The 26,766-nt window shown below is 36.4% G+C and overlaps 2 protein-coding genes across 3 annotated transcripts; both read right to left on the bottom strand.

The window, feature by feature from the left end:
• Positions 1 to 83: 83 nt before the first annotated feature.
• LOC307006376 (immunoglobulin-like and fibronectin type III domain-containing protein 1) lies at positions 84 to 14,751 on the bottom strand. 2 transcript variants are annotated; one of them, XM_079627274.1, is made up of 24 exons: positions 14,649 to 14,751; positions 11,696 to 11,773; positions 11,193 to 11,315; positions 10,703 to 10,842; positions 10,395 to 10,494; positions 10,268 to 10,291; positions 10,110 to 10,155; positions 9,565 to 9,751; positions 9,363 to 9,476; positions 9,119 to 9,287; positions 7,690 to 7,962; positions 6,734 to 7,324; positions 6,528 to 6,652; positions 5,997 to 6,138; positions 5,386 to 5,679; positions 4,777 to 5,073; positions 4,483 to 4,662; positions 4,262 to 4,390; positions 3,839 to 4,147; positions 3,672 to 3,757; positions 2,776 to 2,968; positions 2,375 to 2,671; positions 232 to 558; positions 84 to 95 (listed from the first exon to the last, which is right to left on the bottom strand). In XM_079627274.1, the coding sequence occupies exons 2-24, from the start codon at positions 11,718 to 11,720 to the stop codon at positions 91 to 93; spliced, it is 4,176 nt and encodes a 1,391-aa protein (XP_079483400.1). In that variant the 5' UTR covers positions 11,721 to 11,773; positions 14,649 to 14,751; the 3' UTR covers positions 84 to 90. The 2 variants fall into 2 exon arrangements, with proteins under 2 accessions (XP_079483400.1, XP_079483401.1); XM_079627275.1 differs by lacking the exon at positions 14,649 to 14,751 and adding an exon at positions 12,293 to 12,323.
• Positions 14,752 to 16,310: 1,559 nt separating this feature from the next.
• On the bottom strand, positions 16,311 to 25,825 carry LOC307006987 (immunoglobulin-like and fibronectin type III domain-containing protein 1). The gene is made up of 23 exons (XM_079628538.1): positions 25,770 to 25,825; positions 23,997 to 24,092; positions 23,430 to 23,552; positions 22,987 to 23,126; positions 22,764 to 22,863; positions 22,580 to 22,621; positions 22,446 to 22,497; positions 22,159 to 22,348; positions 21,834 to 21,947; positions 21,568 to 21,736; positions 21,213 to 21,485; positions 20,663 to 21,085; positions 20,408 to 20,532; positions 20,192 to 20,333; positions 19,784 to 20,077; positions 19,402 to 19,701; positions 19,131 to 19,310; positions 18,808 to 18,936; positions 18,644 to 18,723; positions 18,356 to 18,548; positions 17,622 to 17,915; positions 17,212 to 17,532; positions 16,311 to 16,424 (listed from the first exon to the last, which is right to left on the bottom strand). The coding sequence occupies exons 2-23, from the start codon at positions 24,031 to 24,033 to the stop codon at positions 16,420 to 16,422; spliced, it is 3,726 nt and encodes a 1,241-aa protein (XP_079484664.1). The 5' UTR covers positions 24,034 to 24,092; positions 25,770 to 25,825; the 3' UTR covers positions 16,311 to 16,419.
• Positions 25,826 to 26,766: the final 941 nt, after the last annotated feature.

The following is a 26,766-nucleotide window of genomic DNA, read 5'->3' as shown; positions in this document are numbered from 1 at the left end:
TTATGATATTTTATTAAGATCACATCAATTACTACATTTATTTCACAAGAAATATGATCACATAAACTGTTATTTGAAGTCATCCTTTCTTTACTCTGTAAGACAAGAAAACAAAAAAAGTTGTAGTTAGATGCCTAAAAGTTAAAATGTAAGTATTTTTAATGGCAAACCTATAATATACACTCGTAACAACTATAAATAGCGGAATGAATATTCAAATAGAAAACATACCTTTGACCATAAGTTTGGTGGAGCACTCATCAAGACCAAGAGGGCTTTCGGCTACAACTTTGTACTCTCCCATGTCTTTGGGTCCAACCCTCAGGATGAGCAGTGAACAAACACCACACACGTTTGTTATGTAGTAGTTGGGGTTTGTGTTGAGGCTGACATTGTTATGGTACCAGGTAACATGTGGGGTTGGGTTGCCCGTTGCAGCACAGGTCATGTAGCACTCATAACCTGGCGGAGCAGTGTGAAGTTTTAAAGAGACAATAAATTTGGGGGCTGCCTGGAAGTCGAGGGTCCTTAAAACAGGCAAGCTGCATGTGAATTTTTCTGAAAATGATAGAGAATATTTATATTGAATTCAACTGAAAAAGCGATTATTTCAGTTTAATAATATTTATTTTGGTCACCTCACAAGAAAAGCAACATCAATGTTTTTAGCATCTGGGTAATATTGTTCAAGTAAAGGTACAGTAAATGCTAGAGGGATGTGAGCAAATGAAGCACAAAAAGTGCAGACCATAACTGGCAAAAGAATAATCCAGAGCTATAGTGTAATAGATAGCCTTATACTGCAGCTGTCAACCTTATTGGTACAACATTTTCAGAACAAGACACGGCAGAGATAGTTTAGTGGCTATGTGTCAGAGACAGCAACACACATCCCAGAGGTATGAACCTGGATAAGGGTGACCCATAAAAAGAGTTTCGTAGATCTTCTATCATCACTGCCCTTGAGCAAGACACTTATCTCTGGCTTCTCCATGGGACTCACAGCAATTAGTGTTCTGTAAATTGCTTTGGGAAAAGGTGCCTGTTCAGTGGAAAGTAGCCTAGACCACTGCACCGTTGGTTCTGCAGCTTAGACCACTGATTGCCCAAACATCATTTGTTTTCAGAATTATTTATTTGGGTAGTTGACGCATAATGTGTCTATGGATTTTTTTTTAAATCAACATCAAGATATTAGATTAAAATTTATATGATTGCATATGCATTTTAAATGTCCCTGTGGCAATGAGGGCCTGAAATCTGCATGCATACCCTAGTGAAAAAAACCTACACCAAAACGTGTTTTAAAATACGTTTATTTCATACTAAGTATATTAGAAATCAATTAATATATTTACTGACATTTTGCTTGAGACTTACTGAAAAAAATATTATAATTAAACTTTATTTGGAGTACTTCTTTATCGCACAATGCACATTTCTTAATATTAAGCCTAAAATGTATTTTAATATCCCTACTAGTAAATGCAATATATTTAAAGTGGACCTAAATTATACTCTCAATAGTTCCACTTTAGCACAATCAAATATTTAACTATATCTTTAGTTGGACCTCAGCACTATTTCCGGATATAACCAAAGTGCATTAAGTACAAAAATAGTTGTTCCAATTTAGCAGACTTTAAGTTAACACATTTAGAATACTAAAAGTATTATGTACATATATCTATAGTATATTTAGCATAAAATAAATATATTTTAAATATATTTCAAATATTTCAAAAGAAAAAAAAACTACCCTTATTTTAAGTCGCAATTTTTTTTATAGTTTGGCTGGTCCTTCAATTTATAGTCAAGTGCGACTTAAATATCAAAATTAATTCATACTGACTGAGATGAACCAAAAGAAAACATTACCGTCTACAGCCGCGAGAGGGCGCTCTAGTTAGCGGAGTTGTTCAGAAGCGACACCAAGCAAGAATTCAATGGATTCAGTGTTGTGGAATGAGATAGCGGGAGCTTGGTGAACTTGCTTACTGGTAACTTGCTTGTTGGACTCGCTGGCTAATGTTAATTTAGCCTATTCAGCCTCCCAGGTATATGTTATTTATGCTATTGTGTAGCTAAATAACTGTTAATGTGTTACGTTAACATACCGGACACCTATTCAGCCTGTGGTTCTGTGTGCTATTGTGTAGCTGAATAACTTGCCTTTCCAGATTAAATGTCTGTGCTTGATCTTGGATTTTGTGAAATACATTTCTAAATAAATGCGATTTATAGTCCATTCTGACTTATATATGTTTTTTTCCTCTTCATGATGCATTTTCTGACTGATGCGACTTATACTCCGGAGCGACTTATAGTCCGGAAAATAATAAACCAAAAAAAGTCAACAAAGTCATCCACAAACCTCTTTGTTTGGTGGTTCCCCAAACTGGAGACACTGATGGCTCCGAGAGACCTATATCATTCTTGGCAAACACTCTGAAATTGTACTCTCTTCCGGGCAAGATGTTAATGACTGTGAATTTGTTGTTGAACAAGCGGTCAACCACTGTGCGCCATGTTTGCTTGACAGAGTCCCGCTTCATCACCATGTAATGCAGATGGTTGTCTCGTTTCTCATCAGGAGAAGGAGTCCATGACAGAGTCACGGAGCCATGGACATTCTGTTCCAGTTCTACTGGACCTGGAGGCTTGGGGTCATCTGAAGATGAAAAATAAATAGGTGCCCATATAGTTACCATCAGTATATTAGCTAGTCATTCAAAGTTTTTAGTCAAATTTGATTAGAAAGATTAGAACTGTTACCAGTGACCCTTATTTCAATAGCGAAGGTGTCCTGGCCCACCATATTCTTCACATTGACCATATAGAGGCCAGTGTCAGACAGCTCTGATGTGTAGATAAATAGCTGAGAACCTTTTTCAAAACTAGTAATCGTCACATGTTTGGCCACTGGAACGCCATCCTTAAGCCAAGTGATGTCTGGTAAAGGAGAGGCCTGTGGATAAAATAAAAGTCATTATTATACAAAAAACAGATGTGTCATTCTGTAATGTTTGAATATATTTTTTAGTAAAATAAGATAAAATAGTCATATACAGGTTACAGAAAACCATTTAAAAAGGACCTATTATGCTTTTTAACATTTTCAACTTTTTTTAGTTTGTAATGTTGCTGTTTGAGCATGAAAAAGGTCTGTAAAGTTACAAAGCACAAAGTCTCTAAAGGGAGTTATTCTCTACATCAGTAAGCACTGTTTCTGAACTCCCTGAAACGCCTCGATTGTAGTCTTAAGTTCTCTTCCAGAAAAGAACACGCCACAATATTCCTCATTTAATTCATTCCCGCCCAAGGGATATGCAAAAAAAAAACTAAAAGTGGGGTTGAGTTTCCTTAGTTGAAACTTGCAGTAAGGGATGTGACATTTCTGAAACATTTGTTGACCAATCATAAAATACTGGTCCAGCCGACCAATCAGAGCACAGTGCACTTTTCAAAAGTGGGGGGCTTTGACAGGTACTAAACTCTGGGGTAGAGAGGTAATGCAACAATGTAAAATATGAGACAAATAATGTTTTTCAAACATTCAAGCATGAAAGCCTATGCTAGTAGACCCCAAAAAGAAAATCAAGACTTTCTAAAATGGCATAATAGGTCCCCTTTAACTATTTTGGCTTTGTTATAATGATTTGATACTCTACCTCAAAACTGACGCTGACACGAACTGTGTTTCCAGCTTTAACAACCATAAAGCTTTTCATTTTTTTGTCAGTGAACTTTGGCTTTACTGAAATGAAAAAAGAAATTCAGATGAACTTCAGATGAAGCTAAAAGTCAAAGTGATGTATGAAAAAATATGAATCTTTACCTGGAGGAGGCATAGAGATGATGTAATTGTCAAAGCTCTGTGGAAGCCCCTCTCCTCCTTCATTGGTGGCGATCACTCTAACCCAATACATGGCCATTGACTTCAATCCCACAACAGTGAAGGAAGTCTGAATCACTGCGTTTGTATTGTAACGGCTCCACTCGACTTGTTCTGCGGGCCTGATTTCCACAAAATAGCCTTTTGCTTCATCTTCCTCACCTCTGACTTCTGTAGGTTTAGTCCAGGAGAGAGACAGACTGGTGTAGCTCGATCCAGTTATTCGGAGGTATTTGACCTTACCAGGAGGCTCTGGGGGCAATGACATCACAAATATTTGCTTAAAAATGAAGAAATGTTTTTTGCACTCTATCTGACAACTCATCATTTCTGTATATTGTGACATTGAGTATGAATTTGTCTTACTTTTGGGGTCCCTTGCAATTGCACATTCAGAGGGCCCACTTGGTTCTCCAGGGCCACATGTGTTGATAGCGCTCACTCTGAACTCATACTCCGCACCTTCGATTACATCTTTTACAGCATATTTTTTGTCTAGGTATCATATGAAAAAAATAACATTGAGCTGTTTTAAAATGAGAAAAGTCTAGGCTACTTTAATTTAAATTCAATTCATTTTCAAAGACCTCTGATTGGATCATCTTTTGGGTTTGCTTGACTCCATAAATTGCTGCCCTTTTTGCGCTTTTCCAAATTGTAGCCAATGAGACTTCCCCCTCTAGTGCTGGGGGGAGGAAGCCAGGCCAAGTTAATGCAGTCTTTAAAGGCACTGACTATTTTAGGAGGAGCAGGAGAACCAGGGAATGCTGGGAACAGAAAAAAATGAATTTTATTGTGTTTAAAACACATGTACTTTTTCTAAAGACAAACAACTGGTAATTTGCTACATCAAAATTATAGACAGAAATAATGAATCTCACCCAAAATGCCAGCAGCAATATCACTAGTTGTCATGACGTCACTGAAGCCCTCCGAGTTTTTTGCCCGGATCCTGTAGCAGTACTTTCGGCCACAGTCTATGTTTCTGTCTCTGTAGGTAGGCTGTCCAAGAATGTCTCCAATTTTAGTCCAGGTGTTTCGTCCCAGCTGCTGCCGCTCCAGGTTGTAGTTAGTCAGTGGACAACCACCATCATCCTTTGGGGGCCTCCATTTAAACTCAATGGCAGATAATGTACTTTCTACAATTTCTACAGGTCCTTGTGGTGGGGTTGGCCTGTCTGGAAAAAATAAAATAAAAATATAGGAGTAGTGATGGGTCACAAGGATAGAATAGTTGACTAGTCTTCCAACAACCAAATAGCTTAGGTCAGTCAGTCAGTCTCAGATGTTTCCTTCTTTTTGCAATTTTAATATTTTTAGTATTGGTTCTTTCATTTGCATGCACACAGCTTAAGCATTGTAAGAGCTGTATGCTACAAATACAAATTGCAGGTGTTTTGGCTGTTGCATGATGTCTGTAAATTTAATATTCTTCCAAAATATGCTTTCATACAACATTTAGGCCTTTTCTTAAGCTTTGCAATACATACCAAGTACAATGAGTTTTGATGTTGCCTCTACAGTGGCAAATTCATTCTTGATTTTGATTTTTATCTCTCCGGTGTCTTTGCGTTGACACTTAGTAAGAAGTAGGCGGGTATGAGCTGAAGACTTTTCAATCTTGACACTGTGACCCTGCAGCAACTCTTCGTCCTCTTTAAACCACTGAATCTTAATTGGTTCTTTTCCTGAAAATTGTAGCTTGAAGGAAGCGTTTTCTCCCGCTTTCACAACAACAGGCTCTGAGAATTTACTCAAGGCATCTGCATCGATTTTGGGTGGATCTGAAGAGAGAGAAAAGAGAATTTGTAATTGCTTAGATACAAGGTGGTATAGGTGTTGTTTATTCATAGACAGAAATAAATATTCACACAGCAATGTCTCTTTTATGGGTCCGGATATACTCATTTAATGAAGGCATGACATCAAAACAGAATATCATAAGGTGCCTGTCTAATTCTACATGTGAGAGGTTATTATCACTCGACACCTTTTCCAACTACTTGCCCCCAACCTTGCTCACTGCCCTCTAGTGGCTAAGGCACATAACTGTCACGTTACTGCCAGTTTTATATATAGCAAAGTAGTAAAACACACATACCTTCAACAATTAATGTAGCCTCTGATTTACGTCCTTCTGCCTCAAACTTGTATTTGCCAGCATCTCTTTCTTGGCAGTCATGGATAATTAGTTTGTGGTGAGCCCCATCTTTGACAATTGTAATTCCATCCTTGGACTCTAACTGATGCAAAAGAAAAAAGAAAATGTATATATGTGGTAAAAATGTTATCATTGCATGTAATTAATCAAAAATACAGTAAAAACAGTTTTATTGTGAAATATTAAAATAATTAAAATAATATATTTGAATTTAAATTATTAAATGATCAAAAGTCACAGTAAGGACATTTATAATGTTACAAAAGATTTCTATTTCAAATAAATGCTTTTCCTTAAAAAGAATCCTGACGTTTTTTTATTAGTTTCCACAAAAATATTAAGCTGCAAAAACTTTGTCAACATTTGTAATAATAAGAGCCATTAATAATAATTGAGCACCAATAATAATTGACATGCATTTATATTAAACAATTGTTTGCAAATCAGGATAAATATAATAAATCACTGTACCTTTTTTCCATCTTTGTACCATAATCCAGTTTTATCTTCGCTGCTAAGTTTGCAGGACAACTCTGCTGATTCTCCAACATTGGCTGCAGTATCTGCCAACCCGTTCAGGAAGTGGACTCCAGTGTCTGGATAAAAGAGCACAGGAAATATGTCAAATTACATCATCTCACCCCTGAGAATCAATTATGGAGCTTCAGAAAACTTACCTATGATGCTGTTAGGAACCAATTCAATGACTCTTGCACGCTTCTTGCGCTTATCACCAGACCCATCTCCACCTGATCCATCTAAATCAAACCCATCTCCTTTTCCATCTCTCAAGGTACCATCTCCTCCTTTTATGTCCTTCCCTGTTCCGTCACCTTCATTCCCATCTCCCAGGCTAGATCCTCCACTGCCATTTTCTCCATCTTTTCCAGCTGCCATGGCTGCCATCATTTCAGCAGCTTCTCGCTCTGCTTTGGCCCTTCTGGCTGCCTCATCTCTTTCAGCTTGGGCTCTTCTGGCCGCCTCATCTTGCTCTTCCTGAGCCTTTCTGGCCGCCTCATCTTGCTCTTCCTGAGTCTTTCTGGCCACCTCATCTAGCTCAGCTTGTGCCCTCCTTGCTGCCTTATCTTGTTCGGCTTGAGCCCTCCTGTCCGCCTCATCTCTTTCAGTCTGGGCCTTCCTGGCTGCTTCATCTTTTTCAGCCTGTGCCCTCCTGGCCGCTTCTTTATTTTCCCTTTGCAGTCTGTCCTTCTCCTCAGCTAAACGTCTGGCTAGTTCATCCTCACTTTCCCCACAGGCATTGGGATCATCTGAAAACAGTGTCAGTTACAATATTCACCACAGTATACTATACAATACATTGTCAAAAATACACCACCGGTCAAAAGTTTGGAATACAGCATATTGGAATGATTTCTAAAGGATCATGTGACACTGAAGACTGGAGTAATGATGCTGAAAATTCAGCTTTGTCATCACAGGAATAAAGTACATTTTAAAATGTATTAAATGAGAATTTCCAAATATAAAGTTTTATTTTCTCCTTTTTTCCCCTTTTTTCTTAAAAAAACCCAATTTTAAACAAATTATTCCAAACGTTTGACCGGTAGTGAATGAATTTAAAGTGCATGCAAACACAATTCAGCTAAGAGGTCAAATAAATAAAGAATCCTACCTTTCACAACTAAAGTCCCCTGGCTTGACCTGAGCCCAGCAATGGCCGTGTAGACTCCCTTGTCGTCTTTTGTACAGTTTTTCACTGTTAGTTTGTGGACTTGCTTGTCTTCTGACACTGTGACGTCATATTTATCCCCATGCTCAACAGAGATGTCATTGGCGCACCAGGTGATTTGTGGCACAGGGTCCGATAAGGCACACTCAAACACTGCATCCTGCCCCTCAACCACTTTAGTGTCTTTCAGTACGCCAGTAAACTCCACATCAGGCACTGGAGGCACAAAACAACTCTTAACCCCTTATATTGGCAGCCATTACATATTTAAAACCGTAATATCCTATACTAAACCTTAACTAATCTTGACAAACTATATATCATTTGAAAGCTTACAATCTCTAGTTTACATATTTGGTGACTGATTTTCAAAATAAATTACAGAGGAGACGTAATTTATCAATTTGCAACAAGAATATTTTCATACTCCTAAGGCGTGTTCAGACCTTTATTTTGAAATAGTGATGAACATGTTTGTTTTCATGCCTAGAGTTCAAAAGATAGCATCCATTCAATTCTTTTAGAAAAAAATGTCTGAAAATGTTTTAAATATAAAGAAAAAAATAATAAATTCACCATTTGTGATGTGGCAGTCGAGCTATAATGCACATACGTGTTCTTTTTGTGTTTCTTAGAGGTTGAATTCATTTCAAAATCTGCCAAACTTCCAATACTACTTCTGAATAGGATGTCTACTTCATAAATTGTATGAAAATTGTAAAAATAATGGTTTAGATGATGATGACTCAAACAACATATGGAAATGGAGGCGCCCTTATATGGGCAGTAATGTCAACTAGTGAAAAAGTTTGGTACTGCGCCCATACAAAGTCTCACTGAAAGCTTATTTTTTTAGATATCAACCTAAAATTTGAAACACAACTATTTCAGATTTTTCGCTTTAATTTTTTTGAGTCCTCCAGGTTTTGAAAATATATATTTTATCTAAAATATGAATAATATAATTTTTAACATTGTACATTTTCATAAACTCAAACTTCTATAACCTTTTTTCTGTTTAACGTTCTTAATTTCACAAATTTCACTAATGCCAAATGTCTTCTTTAAAACAAGACCAATCTTACATCTATATTCCAAAGCATTCTTGAATTACAACCATTTAAGTTCGGAATGTGCATTTTCATGTCTAATAAAAAAAAGGGGGGTGCCGCTTAAGGGGTTAAACATTGCGGTTATAACAAGTAAAAATGAATTTGAGTCCAAATTAAAGCAGCGTAAATAAGTAGCGTGACAGTAATTAGCTTCAAATATTGTATGTTGCCAAATAGGAACATTGTATCATTTACAGTAATATGTTCACTATTAATATTTACAGATAAAAAATAAATAAATTGTAATTATAAATTCTTACGTGTTAGGGAAGTTGAGAACATGTTCGCCTCCTCTACATCGACTTGATATAACCCAGCATCTTCTGGGCCAACATCTCTAATGCTGAACAAGTATGTTTCACCAAATTTCTGCATATTATGTTTTGTGGAATCATCAGTTCCATCTCCATAGTCAAGCATTTCCCCATCCTGGCAAGGGTCAATTGAAGTGCATTACTCTTTATTGTTAATGACATTAAGGCTATTTTTAATGATGGCACTTACTTTGTAGAGGAGGATTGTACTGTTAGGATCCTTCAACTTCATGTCGAGTTCAAATTCTGCTGTGCCGTCCGTTTTTACCTCAATCGGTTTCATGCTGTGGACTTTTTCAACATACTTGAGAGAAAAATCAAGAGTAGAGATTTTTTCTATATGTATAAAAACAGCGGTGTACAATTGACTAATACTCAAAAGCAAAAGAGACCTTGGACTGTTCTGCCTCTCTTTCCTTCTTCTTCTGGTTGAGTTTTCTCAGCATCCACCTGAAGTCGGTGACTCCATATTCCCGACAAATGCGCTCATAATCTTTCTTGGTTGCACTCAGTAACACCTCCCAGAACCTTGGATCGATTTCCTCCTCATTCGTTTGTTTTTGCTTTCTTTTCACAACCCTAAATGAAGAGTACCACCCCAGTTACTGAAAAATTAATAGAAGGAAACTTGGGCTATCTTTATCCGTTTTGTTGTTGTTGTTGTTTTTTGCTTAAGTATGGGTAAACAAGTGAACACAATAATGCATACATTAAATCAATGATAAACTAGATGATAAAGGTTCTCAGAACATGTTCATTTAGATAAATGGTTGTGTTTTATGACTGTTTTACTCTGTTTTACTTTAAGCCATTAAATAGTCTAAAACATGTTGTTTAAAGACATGCTATCATTATTAAAACTCCCACTTAATGTGACAACATGCCACAGTGGTCAATGTGAATGTGCATGAAATGTAAGTATATGATGCCGTGATACGTTTTCTTCAGCATTTTTCTGAACTCCTCAGGGTCACTTTTGGGGGCTGAAAAATGAGACATATTTTAAGTTATTTTGACACTGAACTCTTTAAACCAATCAATAGGTCTTTTGTTTATTTCATTTCAAGCATCATTAGCTCTGAGTTACATACATACCTGGCTTTCTTTTCTTGAATCCAACTGAAAAGAAGAGAAACAGATTGATTCATGCCTAATTTACTGTAATCATAAATGGAAGACTACTAAGATCATTATGTTCAAATGAACTTTATGAATTTCCTACCTTCAATGACGTTTAGTGCAGCAGTACAAACAGCTTTTCCAAATGGATTTATAACAAGACATTTGTATGTGTCTGCTTGATCTGAATCAACATTTGGTATCTGAGGAAAGGAGTAAAAAGCCATACCAAATATTGTTAAAGAAAGCAAAACACAGAAATAAACATAAATTGATTTTATATTAGCCTATTTATACAAAATACATTATGTTCTTCTTAACTATATCAATTTGTACTAACTGTACAATTTAAACATGTAGAACAAAAATGTAACAGCTGATAACATGCTATACTTCACATTTTCATTTCACCTCCAAAATGTATTCTCCATTCTTCTCATCATGTCGTGAAACATATTTAGTTGGATTAGAGATGTCTCCCTTGTTACGTCCCCATGAAACTTCCGGTACTGGATTTCCATTAACAACAGCTTTGAAAAAGGCCAGTTTGCCTGCAAATGAAATAGAACAGTTAGCTGTGAAGTTATATATTATGATCAAGGACAGACAGACAGACAGACAGACAGACAGACAGACAGACAGACAGACAGACAGATAGATAGATAGATAGATGATAGATAGATAGATAGATAGATAGATAGATAGATAGATAGATAGATAGATAGATAGATAGATAGATAGATAGATAGATAGATAGATAGATAGATCGATAGAAAGAGTTGAGTATAGATAGATTAAATTGCAAAAAAATAATATTGACGTATTTTTTAAATAAATGATCATGTTTAAATTCTATTATCAATCCAAATGCTCCATGGTAAAACATGAAGCCTACTATTACCTTCCTGTATTGTTAAGGCTATGGGTTTTCTGATGAAATCAGGAGTAGTACATCCAGATGGCAGTTCCTCAACATACTGTGTGATCATGACACCAGGCACTCTGGATCTCCTCCTAATTGCAACTGAAGTAGCAGAACAGTTTTTTCAAAAACAATTCCATGATGTTTAATTTGGTATTAATAATAGGCCTATGTTTTCTTGGATCTATACAGAGTCAAGGCCAACAAACATTAAATGGCATGTGAATGACTTCACTTCATATAAATTCATGCAACATGCTTCAGGAAAGTGTTGCAGGATCTTTGAAGCTGTGGACTTGTTGTTGACCACATGATGGCGATGTTTTATCACAACCTCCATAATGACTGGAGGTCAATCTACTGCTTGATTACTGTAACAATGAGGCCATCGATGATAGAACAAAGCAAATCTACAGTAAATGATTCAGATGGTTTAAATAATTTTGTCATTTGTCATTTCTAATATCATGATTTTAACTTACATTTTCCTTCTGCTGGCATCGGCATCCTCAAAATTCAAGATTTGCCTTTAAATTCAGAATTCGTAATGGTTGCAGTGTCTAATAAAAAGAGTAAAAAGAGAAAAAGAGAGGGCAAAAAACATTAAATTGTAATCATTATTACTATTATGTCATTAGGGTGAATAAAGGTCAATGTAAAACACCAAAGCTAAATTATCTTTATTCTTCCGTTAAAATCATCATTAAATGAATCCTAAACTAAAATGCGATGACACAAAAGGGCTTATTTTGTTCTGACATCATTTCAGGGGGGATGTCACACAATATCTGGACTGAAGTGAGCAACTGAAGCTCTGTCCCAGTTTGCCAATAGCATATTAGAAAAAAATGTAATTAAAGCCAATGACAAATTATTAGAAAGTGTCCCACTTTATAGGCGACTCACCCTAGCAAATGGATAGATTTACTCTAAAAAGCAGCTGCATCTTCTTGTTTCACAGAGACTCTTGTTTTTGTCAAGAACCGTATTTTCTTAAGGTATTACCACTGATGAAGTCCTGATACATGTGTGAAAAAGGAATATGAAACACTATCTGACAGCTATATGTCCCTAAGTACCTTGTGGACGTCAATCGGTGTTCCATGAATGCAGCTTTTACAAGATAGTAAAAATCAAGCAATATGCCCTCTGTAAAAAACATGGTCAAACTTTTTGTAAACCGTACCTATAACAACATGGTAAAATGCTATGTACATGTAAATAATAACCTTTTACTATTTTGATGCATGCTGTCTAGTCAATAACGAAAAACTATGCCATTAACTGAACCAATAAAGATATATTAGGACGTGATATTATAAATTTTGCACGTAAAGTAACACAAGACTGACATAAAATCTTTTTAACAGCATGTTAAGATTGACAGGATCCTTTTCAATGATTTTACAAGCAAGTTACCCCTTAGCCTTTGATCGGTCACATAGGCCTACCTCATAAACTTATCAGAGATGTGCAACCAGACCAATTGCTTTGGAGTTCAAATCGTATTTAAAATACTAATGAAATTATAAAATTATATAATATTTAGTACCCAAAGTTTTGAAGTATATGAGGAGAATCGCTTTGTAACTATTTACAAGAAAATGTACTGTATTTAATAATATTTTACTGATAACCCACTCAAAATACAATAACTGTGCTACTATAGTATGACAATTTATTCAGTCTGACTTTTGCGATATGTAAGAAAGCACTTTAACATTGTTTGCTAGCATCTAAAACACACTGTGCATCACAACATGAGTACCATCTGGAATCTGATCTATGCATCACTACTTAGAATCAGATCTGTTGTATCTTCCCATTTATAAATCAAGCCTGAAATCTGAGATTTTTAAAAACTGCTTTCAATTATTTTGCACATAACGTTTTAATACATGATGTATCATATTGTATCTTTCATGTTCTCATCTGAAAAAAAAGGAAGTAAAAGAAGAAAGAACGAGAAGCAACTCACCTTCACTTGTAGCTTGCTCTGTCAACACAACCGTGTTCGACTCCCACAATTTATTGCAGTCTCTCTATTTTGTTCAGCAATAAAACAGTAGTGGGCCAAATTGAAACCTCTCAAGCACTGCAGTCATATTAGCTGTCACATTAAATCTGTTATTTGGGTGAGGTTTACAGCTGCAAAGAGACAGATGCCCTGTCCGTGGTCCATGGTCATACTTATTCTGTAAATAGTGAGGGTGACATTCAAGTTACTTTTATGATGACTGTTCATTTGCCATCGCCAGGGACAAGATGCCAGAAACCTCACCTTTGCCAGAAAACAAAAGGATCTCATTTACAGTATGCCTAGTTTACTAGTTGTTAGTTACACCATCTAACGCCATCTCAATATAATGGCCTCACATTAGGTGTAAAATAAGAAATAAGCTAAGTGATGTTGGGTACCACAATAGCAGCACTCATCTCAGTAATTCATACAACATATTTAGTAATTTGTATGGTGATATGAGAGCCTATGTTAAATTCTTGTTTTAATGGTACATGCTATTTATAACAATGATGCACAAATAAATAAATTGATATTATGACTTATGTGTTGGGTATGTAGCCCCAGAAGGCAGGTGCCATTTCACATGCAGGAGCTGACCATGCTTTATATGCCCAGACAGCTTAGCGGCTCTCACAAACATAGTGGTCACATTATTTGGGCCCAATAAAACATAACCTTATGACTTGAAACTTTGTCCCGATACCAATAGAGTGCCACAGGGATGACGTATTTTTTTTGGAAATTTTTGGAAATTAGTTAATATTTTAGCATGCATCCATTGACCCTATAAGCTAAATGCCTGAGATATGATATTTTTTAACATAAAGACTGAAAGAGTTGTCGGAAGCTTGTGATGGTGACGTTAAAGTCATGTGACAGTGGTGTAGTTCATTTATAGCTGCATTTAACTTTTTACTTCTGTTTATTTATTTAGGCTTAAAAAATAATAAAAGTTGCTTTAGTTTTTGAAGATTATCATGAAAAAATTGTGTAAGAATCATAAAGTATTGTTGGTCACTGAGCTTAATTATTTCATGCAATTATCCAAAAGCCAATGGAAAAATCTAATTGGGGTTTGTCGAGGGAACCAGTGAGACCAGTGTAACTTCCAGTGTAACTACAAAAATATATAATCACTGCAGCGCTATCAATATCAGGGGAGCCAATTTAGGCTATAAAAGTTTATGATGAGGAGTGCAGCTAGTAGCTGTATTAATTGCCATGGTGAAAATTAGCTTTACATCTCTCTTTTGACTATTAACATTAATCTTCCAGAGATAACTTCACCGCCTTGCTTTTGTTTTATTTGCAGCCTATGCTGCAGCAATAGCTTTCCTCATTATTTTCTTCTTAAATAGTATTATTATTATTATTCCAACTTCAACATAATGAAATAGCAAATAGGAACATACAAACAATTATTCCTAAGCGAGGGACCAAAGCGCAACAGCAAATGCGCATGCGCGATTCTTGAAATACCACTGGTTTGGTTGAAGGTCACAGAAGCGCGGAAAATCCAAAAGAGCACGTGGGCGCTGTCTTGTTTTCACTGGATGACGAGAACTCTCCGCTCATGCACGCGGAATACCGGTATCCAGCAGGTGTTGTTGCTTTATGACGAGGCAGTGTTGATTTCAGGTGAGTGTATCACAAGCTGTCAGTCAGTCAGTCAGTCAGTCAGTCAGTCAGTCAGTCAGTCAGTCAGTAGCAACTATATTAGAGATTGTGGGAGACTGTGCTAACTGACATTGACCTAGCCTCATCCATGAAGATTCCTTAAAGCGACAGTTCACATTTAAAATGATAGTCATCCTTATTGACTGACTTCAAATGAAAATCATATTTGCTCACATTGTTCCAAACTATTATGTATTTTTCTCCCAGTGAAACACGCAAACATTTTATTTTTGAAGAATATCATGCCCAATTTTATTAATGATAGGAAATGAGGACTCACTTATGACAGAGTCCTATGTTTGGGGGTCTGTTATATTTTATCTTGCAGTATAACAGCCAGTCCTCATTCACTTACATCATGTTAAAAAAAGTGGTCTGTATATTCTTTAAAATACTCACCAGTCATTAAATTGTCATCTACAAATCTGATTCAGTCCCTCCTACAAATTCAGTAGCCTATTAGTAGCCAATGTAAATGTAAGCCCAAACAACAGGAAATATATGTAACAGTTGTTACAATATTGTTTTGTTCATTTAATGTATTTATTGAAATATATTTGAAAAATCTCAGACTACTGAAATTAAAAGGTTATATTTTTGATTTTGTTAAATTTATATGCTGGATTATGCTCTACACACTTGCTTTTTGATAGTGCTTTCAGTTTCAACTGCTAGGAAGTCAGGGATGCCTTCTGACATTGGAGTTGTTTATGTAAGGAACCATGCTGAGACTGGAACTATCACAGATTTGAATGTCACTGAGTGGTCATTCCGTGTCAATTCTCCTAGAGGTCCTCCGCTCAAATGTTTTATTTTATGGTGAATGACATACATACTGTATATGAAGAAGAAAGGCAAAATATTAAATCTTATGAATGAATATTTATTGAGTAATCGAATAATTTTCAATGTAATTTGGAGCCAAATTACAGTGAGGGTAAAAATATCTTTCGAAAGATGGCATTATGTTTTATTTTGACAACGAGATAGGTAGGTAAAATAGTAAAATTGCACTATACAGTAATCCAAATTTGGTTGATTTGACACAGAATGACTCTACTGCATGTCTGCATTTTTTTTTGTCATGTCAGTTGGATTTTTTCAAACTGTAATTTCAACCAGAAGGATAATGCTGGAGAAGTGGAATGTTTGTGCGATTAAATGTCTGTGAAGCTTTTTCAACCATTTTCAAGAATAATGTCTACTATAGTTCACTGGTTCAAATATACTTTATTGGAGATGATTACAATTTCAAAGAATAATATGGTAGAAACCATGCTTGTCAGACAAAGTATGCATATTGAGAAGTCCTTAAATACATTCTAATTGCTTATATTGGTAGTACACATTGTGGTATAGTAGCAAATTGTATGTGTTCTCAATTGCAATCCACCACAGCTAGCCTATGTTCATTTATATGCATGCACTGCCCTAGCTTAAAATGTATGCATGAAATTAGTTGTGGCAGAAGCATAGCAAAAATGTCCACGTCCAGCAGAATGAAGATCAATCTGAAATATAGAGAAGAGACAAGAAGAAAGAAGAAAATGAATGACTATTACCTATTCTATGCAAACAAGATTGGTTGATTTAAGAGTTTTTCATTTTTGTCTTAAACCTTGGTTTCTTTGTAAAAAATGAATAGAAAATTGCATCTGTAAAAGTAATTTGATTTACATGTGTAATGCATTTAGTTTTCCATGGCTCTCCATCTACTTTTTCAGAGAGCCAAATTATCCAAGTGAGAGTTAATTTTTTTGAGTAATTATCAGATTGTAGCATTTTCATTTTCAGAACTGAAACAGTTTATGCAAGTATAGTTACTCAAGCTTAATTTTTTGTTGTTGCATTTCAAAATAAGTCACATTGGAATTGATAATGCAATGCAAGTATACACACAGCATTCTTCATTTTGTCAAAAGGGACAGTGTTTCGGACATTAGTGTAATCTGTCTTCTAAGATTAGTTTTTTTATTTTTAATTGCTGACCACTGAGTGCTTCTGAACTCACCATAGAGAATTGCACAGAAAGAGCTCTAATGCATTAAGCAGTGCTGCTAATTTGTCGAAATCAATCTATGACCGCATAAAAATGATTGACAGTCCATATTTGCCCTGCAGGTCACATTTTGATGGGCTCTGGCATAGGCTATAGACGAATCTGCCCACTTGCATTACGTAACCATGTTCTAAATTATTAGCAATGTGACTCGTTCACAAAGGACAAACCAGTATGTAAATCAGGTGACTCTGGTAAACACTTCTCAAGCCTCTAAGTGATCACTGCACCTGTCATACCTTTCACTTTTAATGTTGAAGAACATTCTGCCTTGCCAAATGAGTTGACTGCCACCACTTTGTACTCGCCACTATCTTCAGGGCGAACTCTCAGGATATACATAGAGCAGACACCAAATGCATTTGTGATGTAGTAGTTTTTGTCGGAGTTGATGCAAATCCCGTCATGGTACCATGCAATATATGGGCTGGGGCAGCCGCGAACAGCACAAGTCATGTAGCACTGGTATCCTTTTGGTTGAGTGTGGTATTTCAGTGGAACCAGGATGGAAGGTGGCCTTTCTAAACTGATTACAGGCGGCACAGTTGAGGGTGCTTCAACTAGTTGGTAGGAAGGAAAGAAAAGTTATAAGTAGTATTTAGCATTGTGCAATACAATAAGTTACATTGGTAGTGGTCCTGCTACCCACCTTTATTGCTGTTTACGCCCCACGTTGGAGAATCTGAAGGATCAGAAAGTCCCATATCATTTTTTGCATAGACTCTGAAGTGATATTCTCGACCTGGTTGAATGCTGGTAGTGTAGGTAGTACAGAGTAGGTGGTCAGCTATTGTGCGCCAAATGCGTGTGTTGGAGTTATGTTCTTCCACCATGTAGTACAGTCGGTCATCTCTCTCGTGGTCTGGAGACAGTCCCCACTTGATAATGACTTTACCATAAACCACCTGTTCTAGCTCCACTGGGCCTGGAGGCTTGGGTTCATCTGCAGTCATAGAGTAATTTTATAGTGTTAGGAATAGTTATTTTCACTTATGAGTAACTCTTTGTTTCTTTGACAAATGCTCTTTTCTAGTTTCTCAAGATGTGATCCCACCTAGGCATAAAGCATGCAAGATTACTTTGGACCCTGCAATGAATGTTTGCAACTGGAGATGATTTATGTTTTTGTTGAATTGTATTAAATAATATTCAATTAAATTTTCTTGCTGATTTTATAGACTGTGAAGTTTAGATCATGTAATGATGCTACCCAAATTTGCAGGTTAGAGTTCAACTTGAACTTTTGTATGCAGCAAAAGACTAAACCATTTACATGTATTGCATTCCCTCTAATATGAATGAAAGGGAGTAAAGCAAAAGAAGAAGAAAATAATTAGTGTGATCACACCTTTTTATAGTAAACATAATGTAGCATTACTTTACCTGTTACTCTGACCTCTATGTCAAAGCTGGCTTGCCCCATTGTGTTTTTTGCCACAATGGTGTAGACACCGGAATCATCGTACTTTGAGGAGGGTACGACAAGTGTGCACGTGCCATCAGAATGAATAATCTTGTTCCAGGGAGAGACAGGTTCACCATTCTTAAGCCACGTAATGTCTGGTGGTGGAGAGGCCTGTGTGTGTAAAATATAATTTTTTTGAAGATGATGATTGACTACATAGAGGCAAGGAATGTGTAAAATGTGTATGTCTAGATGTGCACTTTTACCTCATAATCAATTTTGATTCTGATAGAATATCCTGATCTCACAACCATGAAGTCTTCAGGATCTTTGAAATGCGGCTTCACTGAAAATTGGTCAAAATCAGTAAATATGTTTGCAATTATTTCAGAGATTATCTTGATTTCTTGATTATATGTCTGTGACTTACTGTTGGGGTTTTTAGCACAGACCATCACAGAGGGAGCACTGTGTTCTCCAGCCCCAGACATATTAATGGCTGATACTCTGAACTCATACTCTGACCCCTCAGACACATCCTTCACTGCATACTTCAGAGCTGTAAGAAGTAGAGACCACTTATTTTATCTTATATTTTGAGGTCTTTGAACTTCAGGCAAGGTGCTTTCTAATGGTTATTTATTGATTTGCCCTAGCAATTGTTTTCCAGACTCAACATTTTTTTACAGTCTAGAATTGAAAGTCTGTTATTTTCATTGAAGGTGGAACTTTGAAAAAAAGAAAAACAAATACCCTGGATAGGTTCACTAACTGGGTTCAGAGTCACCCACTGGTTTGTATCTTTCTTGCATTTCTCTAGCTGGTAGCCCAAGATTTTATTCCCTCCGTCTGTCTCTGGTGGAGTCCATGTTAGGTTAATACAGTTTTTGAATGCACTGGCCACTTTTGGTGGGGCTGGTGGACCAGGGAACACTGCCAACACATAGTAATATAGGCATACATATTTATGATTTAAGTACTTTTCAATATGGAAAATTCAGCAGTAAAGACTTAAGGAGTTTACTTAATGAGCCAGCCATGATTTTTTCACTCTCCATTGCCTCACTGATGCCCTCAAGATTCTCAGCATAGATGCGATAGATGTACCTCTTGCCAAGGGACACGCTTCTATCTCTGAAAGTTAGATAGTTAGCTGAAATATCCCCAACCCTTTTCCAGGTACTCTCCCCAACCTGTTGACGCTCAATTATGTAGTTTGTCACTGCTGAGCCACCGTCATCCTTTGGAGGATTCCATTTCAATTCAAGGACTGCAGATGTGCTTTCATTCACTTCTAGTGGGCCTCGTGGTGGACCTGGCTTGTCTGTCAGGGGCACAGATGTGTGTTACTTAAAATGTACTAACAGTATACCTTTAAACAGTTCAATTGCAAATATTGTACTCACCTAGTACAATAAGACTTGATAAAGCCTCAATAGAACCAAAAGGGTTTTTTAGCTGTATTTTGATTTGACCAGTATCCGATCGCAGGCAGTCTTTCATTTGAAGACGACTGTGGTTTGATTCCTTCACCACTTTAACTGATCCCCCATCAATAAGCTCAGAGCCTTTTTTAAACCATTTAATCTCCAATGAGGCTTGTGGAGGAAATGACACCTTAAAAGATGCACTCTGGCCTGCTTTCACTATCACGGGGTTAGAGAACTTTTGCAAAGCGTCTGGGTCGAATTCTGGAAGATCTGGGAAAACAGAACCAATATACAGCAGAAAACATTATTGTAATTTCGAAACTGACAGTTACTTCTTTATGCTTTAGCCAAATGTAAAAAAAAAAAAAATTAAATTGTAATTACCTCCCACTCTCACCATGGCCTCTGTCTTGCAACCATTAACCTCAAAATGATATAGACCTGCATCAGAATCCTTGCAGTTCTTTATAATGAGCTTATGTGTACAACCATCTTTAGAGATGACTACTCCATCTTTGGAAGTCAGCTGATGAAAAAAGATTTACATGAATGTCAAACTCAGTGATGTCAGTGATGTACTGCTACGACACGCAAACTTACCTTCTTTCCATCTTTATACCACACACCATCAATTTTGTCAGTATTTAGTTTACACACTAGCTCTGCAGGTTTGCCGCGGAGGGCATTTATGTCTGATAATCCGCTTGCGAAGTGCACTTTATCATCTGGAATGAATGCATTTGAATGAATTATAATAACTTGACTTTGACTAAGTGGTAAGTTATTCATGAAAATTGAAGAATAAGCAATGTAAAAGGCTGACAGAGTTTTTGTAAATTTTTGCCATGAACATACCTGTACCGTCTCCACCAGATCCAACCGCTGATCCATCTGCTCCCAAACCCATTCCAGAACCTTTTCCACTCTCCCCACTTCCTTCTGTACCCTCTCCTCCTTGTTCGTACTTCCCTGTTGCATTTCCTCCACTTCCGTCTCCAAAGCCAAGTCCTCCACGACCATCCGCTTCATCACCATGACCGTCTACTGCGTCACTACGACCGTCCACTCCATCACCACGATCATCTGCTGTGTCACCACAGCCATCAGTTCCATCATGGCCATCCGCTCCATCACCACTCCCATCCGTACCCTTGCCTCTCTTAGTTGCTTCATCTTTTTCTTTCTGCACTCTTGCCTGTTCTTCTGCCAGACGTCTTGCAAGATCAACTGCTCCATCCATTGCACCACCTTGACCTTTCCCCCTTGCGTTAGGATCCTCTGATGTGGCATAGAGAAATGATAGAACATTATTCTGATTCAGAACATTATTCTGATTCATATACATTGCAGTGCAGAAGTATGCTGACGATGATAGTTTGTTTCTTTGTTCCTCTTGAAGACTTACCATCAACAGCAAGGGTGGCCCTGGATGATTTAATCCCAGCAATAGCCGTGTACACGCCCTTGTCCTCTTGGCTACAGTTCTTTACTACTAATCTGTGGATGAGCTTGTCTTCAGATACTGTGATATTGTACTTGTCTCCATGCTCAACAGAGATGTCATTGGCACACCAGGTGATTTGTTGTACAGGACCAGAAAAAACACCCTCAAACACTGCATCCTGCCCCTCAACCACTTTAGCATCTTTTAGCATACCATCGAATTCCACATCAGGAACTGTGGAGAAATGATTAATGAAGCAGATGTATACTGAAAATGCTGATTTTTTTCTTCTTCTTAGAATTAAATGCCTTCTTACTTGCTAAGGTTGTTGAGAAAATGTTGACATCCTCAACATCCACTTGGTAAAGTCCACTATCATCGAAGTCAAGATTGTTGATGCTAAACTTGTACTTATCACCAGTTTTCTTCATATTATGTTTAGAGGAATCATCAGTGGCATCACCATAATCAATAATTTCACCGTTCTGTAAAGAGTAAAGAGTTCTAAATGTTTTTTTGCTTTTTTTTTTTTTTTTGCTGGATAACATTGTTCGTTATGGATGTAAAACCATTTGAACTTACTTTGTACAGATACATTTTACTGTTTTGGTCCTTGAGCTTCATATCAAACTCAAATTCGGCTCTGCCACTTGTCTTCACTTCAATCTGCTTCATGTTATCAATGTTTTGAACCACCTGTAAGACATTAAATAAATGGGATTTAAGAAGTAAATGTAAGACTTTGCCGCATATTCTTTAAAAAACAACTATAAATTCTTATAGAAATGGACCAAAAGCAGTGTTGCAATTACAAAAGTGTCTCAAGGCAGAGTTTCACTATCCAAATCAAAAAGAGTGTAAATCGACTGACAACCCAGCATCAGATGATTAAATTCCTGACAGATACCTTTGCTTGTTCATCCTCCTTCTCCTTTTTCTTCAGATTAAGCTGTTTTAGCATCCAGCGATAGTCTGTGATTCCAAATTCATGACAGATACGCTCATAATCTCCCTTTTTGGCACTTAGCATCACTTCCCAGAATTTTGGATCAATATCTCCCTCTTTCTTGGGTTTTTCTTCTCTCTTCTTGACAGTTCTAGATGGAAGATTTTCATTTCGATTAGAGAGAAAGCAGTTGTGCTTTTACAAGAGACATTTCTGAAACACTTGATTCCTTGTGGTAAAACAATTACTTGGTTTTCTTAAGCATTTTCCTGAAGTCCTCGGGATCATTGGTTTGACCATCTTAACAGAAAATATCACACAATATCAATACAAAATCTGAATAGAACAGCCTCTTTACATTCATTTATCATTTGAGGATGACCTTTGTTTGAGGATGTGTCAGTTTTCTTTTTCTTGAATCCAACTAAAAGACAGAGAAAGTAATTACAAGAACAAATGCATTCAGAATCAGATTATACAACATATTGTAATTGCCTAGTTATGCACATTGAATGTGGTAATATCATTGAATGTTGTCCTTTGTTTAATGAAAATATGTTGCCTACCTGAAAATACACTCAATGCAGCTGTGCACACTGCTTTTCCAAATGGATTTGTAGCAAAACATTTGTACGTGTCTGCTTGGTCCACTTGCACATTTAGTATCTGTTGTTTTCAACACAACAAATTAAACAAGTTTTTGCTGTAGAAGGACCTATCTTCGTAGTATATGTATGATAATGTTGTCATTTCAGATCCAAATCTCTGGAGTTTGGTACAGTATCTTACCTCTAGAGCATGTTCTCTAGTCCTTTCATCATATCTTGGCTTATATTTTTCTGGATCAGAAGTGTCACCCTTGTTGCGAGCCCATGTTACAGTTGGTGTTGGATCTCCACTCACCATTGCTTTGAAAATGGCCACCTTGCCTGCAGTGGAGAAAGGCAACCCATTCATCATTTCTGAGTTTTATGTATATGAAGCATCTACTACCCGAAGCTACTACTTTTTCATTATAGCTGAATGACTGCTCAACTAACACATACATGTTTAATCTAATCCACAGAATATAGTCTAATAGATATATCAATTGTAGCATAAATGTAACAACTGAGCAGAGCAACTCATTTAAATACGGCATATATATATATATATATATATATATATATATATATATATATATATATATATATTATATATGCTTTTTAACAAGCAACATTTATTATTGATACCTTCTTGAACTGTCAAGGTGATTGGCTTCCTGCTGAAATCAGGTGTAGTTTTCCCACGTGGTAGTTCCTTGACGAACTGGGTGATCATAACACCAGGCACTCTAGATCTCTTCTTGATCTCCACTTGAATCATTAAATCATGTGATTTATTAAAAACACTGAATGTTTTGTATTTGTAAATGAGCCACCCACATACTAAATATGCATGCCATTCAAAATTGAACTGCCAGATGCACTGCCTTTACAGTTGATATTCATTTAACCACACGAGGGCAATGTTTCCTTTAAAGATTGGACCAAAACAAATAAAGGGGTATAAAAACAGAATAAGAAAACACTTTGAACCTACCTACCATAAATGTTTTAGGCTTGAGGGTGCATTTATTATATGTGTGTGAAAGGTTACATTTAGATTGTTCTATTGGCAATTGGCAAAAAATACTAAAAGCTTCAAACACATGCAATATAGGCCTTGGCCAAAATTGTTGTCTAGGAAATATTTACTTAACATTTTACATTACATGTAAATAATTACATTTACAGTATTTTGATTCAAATATAGCTTACCCTGACCACCAGGAATCTCTTCTGCAGTCTGTGACATCTTCAGAATGTTTTACCCTTGTTCCAATATTGTTCCAGTGGTCACTTTATGAATTTAGGCTGTATATGAAAAATATACATTTTAAATATTGTCATGGCATTAGAACCAAGGTTGGCTTTTATTTAGTAAAACAGTAAGGTTTAAAAAGGAATTCAGGGATTGCTCTTTAATCACTGGGGTACAGAGTCTAGAACACACTGATGATCCCAACCACTTGTACACTTCTAGCGAAACAATGTACACACACTAACAAGAAGTTGTTATGAAAGTAACATCAAAGTGAAATGGCCGAGAACAGCAAAGTAGAGCATGAATGTTTGTTTCTACTGAATAAGTTAAATCTCTGCATAACCACTGTAGGGTTCAGATAGTAATAATTACTGTGCTGATGCACAAAAATATTTATTTGTTTGGTAAATCCTATCCTAAAGTATCATTTTAACTACATTCTCCATTCACTTTTTGCATGCAGTAATATTGTGATTGTTTTTGTCCCCCTCTAAATCTGCATTTTTTTTTCTCATTTAAATTTTTATGTGATACTAAAGCCTGTCATGGCTGTCATGATTATCTGTAATGTAATCTTGCTGTTAGTGACTATCATTGATAAAACTGTAGTGTACCTTCATGTATGTACTTTCTATAACATTACTCTCATTCCATTGCATACAGTGCATTACTCGTGCATCTCTCTCTCTCTCTCTCTCTCTCTCTCTCTCTCTCTCTCTCTCTCTCTCTCTCTCTCTCTCTCTCTCTCTCTCTCTCTCTCTCTCTCTCTCTCTCTCTCTCTCTCTCTCTCTCTCTCGTTGCTCCTAATGGTCCTCAAGAAGATGCATCATGTTGTGACCTTAAAAAAGTTAACCAATAAAGATATATTAAGAATTTGATTGGATGCATATCGTTGCGTAATTCTAGACTGAAAAACATTTATTGGCATTCCAAGATTAACAGGATCCTCAGCAATGCTTTTACAAGGCCAAAGGGGAAAGAAACAGTTATCCAACATTTGACAGATAAATTATGCCTTAAAACTAGCTGGTCTGCCTAGCTCAAAAACAAAAAGTCTGACACAATCTTCTGGTGCTTTGTACGGGAAAAAGAAGCGCATTTGAAATGACTTTCTTCAGCAGCTGAAGCAATGGCCCTCCACTATAATGCTGGGATGAAGAGGATCTGGGTTTCTAACCTTAACCCTTTATTCAGATTCCTCATCTTTCCTGAACATTTGTCAATCGATCTTGAGAGTTCAAGCTGTAACAGTCTATACAAAAGCCTCCCCTTTTCACTTTATCTCTCATTTTTTCTCTCCAGTACACAGACACTACACATCCAAACAAGATAAACAATTTTGCCTCTCGAGTGCATTATACAAAATAATACGTCTAGTTTTTATTGTTAGATTTTATCTTGAATTTTTTTTTTTACTTTTTTTTTTACACTAAATGATAGCCTCAGTCACCATTCTATTTTATTGTAAGTTCTGCCTAACTTTTTATGTCTTCCATGGAAGAATGATAGGAGGGTGAGTAAATTGAGATTAACGTTACTTTTACCATCCAAGCTCCTTCCCTGAACTTGAACATTGTTAGTTACATTTGATCCCTTAAATACACTTTGTTTTACTTCATTCTAATGAAATAGTGCAAAATTACTCACACAGGTCACTTTTGTTTGACAAATTAAAATAATAATGCATCGCTGTTTTACTAGGTCGAAACAATCATAAGAAAAAATACATTGGAGTGTGTTGAAAGTTATGTTGTAACTTTACTCTGTGTTCGCTCTGTGGCTGCTATGAGACACTTGTTGCACACAGTAAGCTAGATCGATATTATAATATTATATTAATAAAAGATGGATGACTTGACTTGTGTTGCTAAATTGCATGCAGTTAATTTTTAATTTTATTTTATGGTGGATGGAGATAATGCTGTATTACTGTTACTACAAATAATGCTCTTTCTGATTATGTTGTTAGACAATTGACAAATAGTGTTGTCTCTGAGGCATGGTACAAACATGTTACTCACGGTAAATCAAGAAAACAAGAGATTCAAACAATTAGACTAACCAAATAAAGGTAACCTAACAGTAGATCACCTGTCTAATAAAACACATACTATATTAAAGCGTCGTTGGTGTTTCGTGGTTTCTACGGAAGTAAAAAGGAAATCATGGGTAATCTGACACCATTGACAGGTTTCTCTGGATTTAAACTTTATTTGAAACTTCTGGGATAATGTAAGTACACAAGTCAACACAATATATAACATTGTTATAGTGTTTTTGGGGATATTTTAGTCCAAAAATCGTACATATTGTGCCTTTAATTCTGTGTAGCACATCCTCAGGTAAACATAATGATCTAAATTCAGTTAAGAGCCGGCGTGGAGGGGAGTGATTCTCATAGCAGTAATTAATGATGTATGGCAGTAGATTACTTACTTGTTAAATGTACATCTGACTTGCAATTGTGTTAATGAAATCATGTTCTCAAGTTTGCTCCCAGTGAATGAAAACCATTTTTTTTTACCAAATTTGTTTCCATTTTTTGTACATAGTTCAAGGATTGATGAAATTCATAACTATAGGTGAGCTGTGAATTTCTAATGGTAAATTATCCCTGATGGTTCCCTGTGTTGCATGTCAAAGAAAATGTAAACTCACCTTTAAAATCCCGCTGCTCCTTCAGCTTCTGCGTTAAGAACATTTGGTGGACTGAATGGAAGACTT

This window comes from Phoxinus phoxinus (genome assembly GCF_949152265.1).
Source record: "Phoxinus phoxinus genome assembly, chromosome: 11".
Taxonomy (NCBI): domain Eukaryota; kingdom Metazoa; phylum Chordata; class Actinopteri; order Cypriniformes; family Leuciscidae; genus Phoxinus; species Phoxinus phoxinus.
The sequence above is the reverse complement of the archived record's forward strand: the minus strand, read 5'-3'. Positions and strand labels throughout refer to the sequence as shown.

What these genes read in the sequence shown, in the direction of transcription:
- LOC307006987 (XM_079628538.1), bottom strand. Translation starts at nt 24,033, where the DNA reads ATGTCACAGACTGCAGAAGAGATTCCTGGTGGTCAGG. An exon ending in GGCCACCCTTGCTGTTGATG is followed by an intron (nt 21,086 to 21,212) that starts GTAAGTCTTCAA and finishes ATGCCACATCAG; the next exon opens with AGGATCCTAACGCAAGGGGG. An exon ending in ATCAAGTCTTATTGTACTAG is followed by an intron (nt 19,702 to 19,783) that starts GTGAGTACAATA and finishes TGCCCCTGACAG; the next exon opens with ACAAGCCAGGTCCACCACGA.
- LOC307006376 (XM_079627274.1), bottom strand. Translation starts at nt 11,720, where the DNA reads ATGCCGATGCCAGCAGAAGGAAAAT. An exon ending in ATTCAAGAAAAGAAAGCCAG is followed by an intron (nt 10,156 to 10,267) that starts GTATGTATGTAA and finishes CTCATTTTTCAG; the next exon opens with CCCCCAAAAGTGACCCTGAG. An exon ending in GTGTCAGCGTCAGTTTTGAG is followed by an intron (nt 2,969 to 3,671) that starts GTAGAGTATCAA and finishes TTTTATCCACAG; the next exon opens with GCCTCTCCTTTACCAGACAT.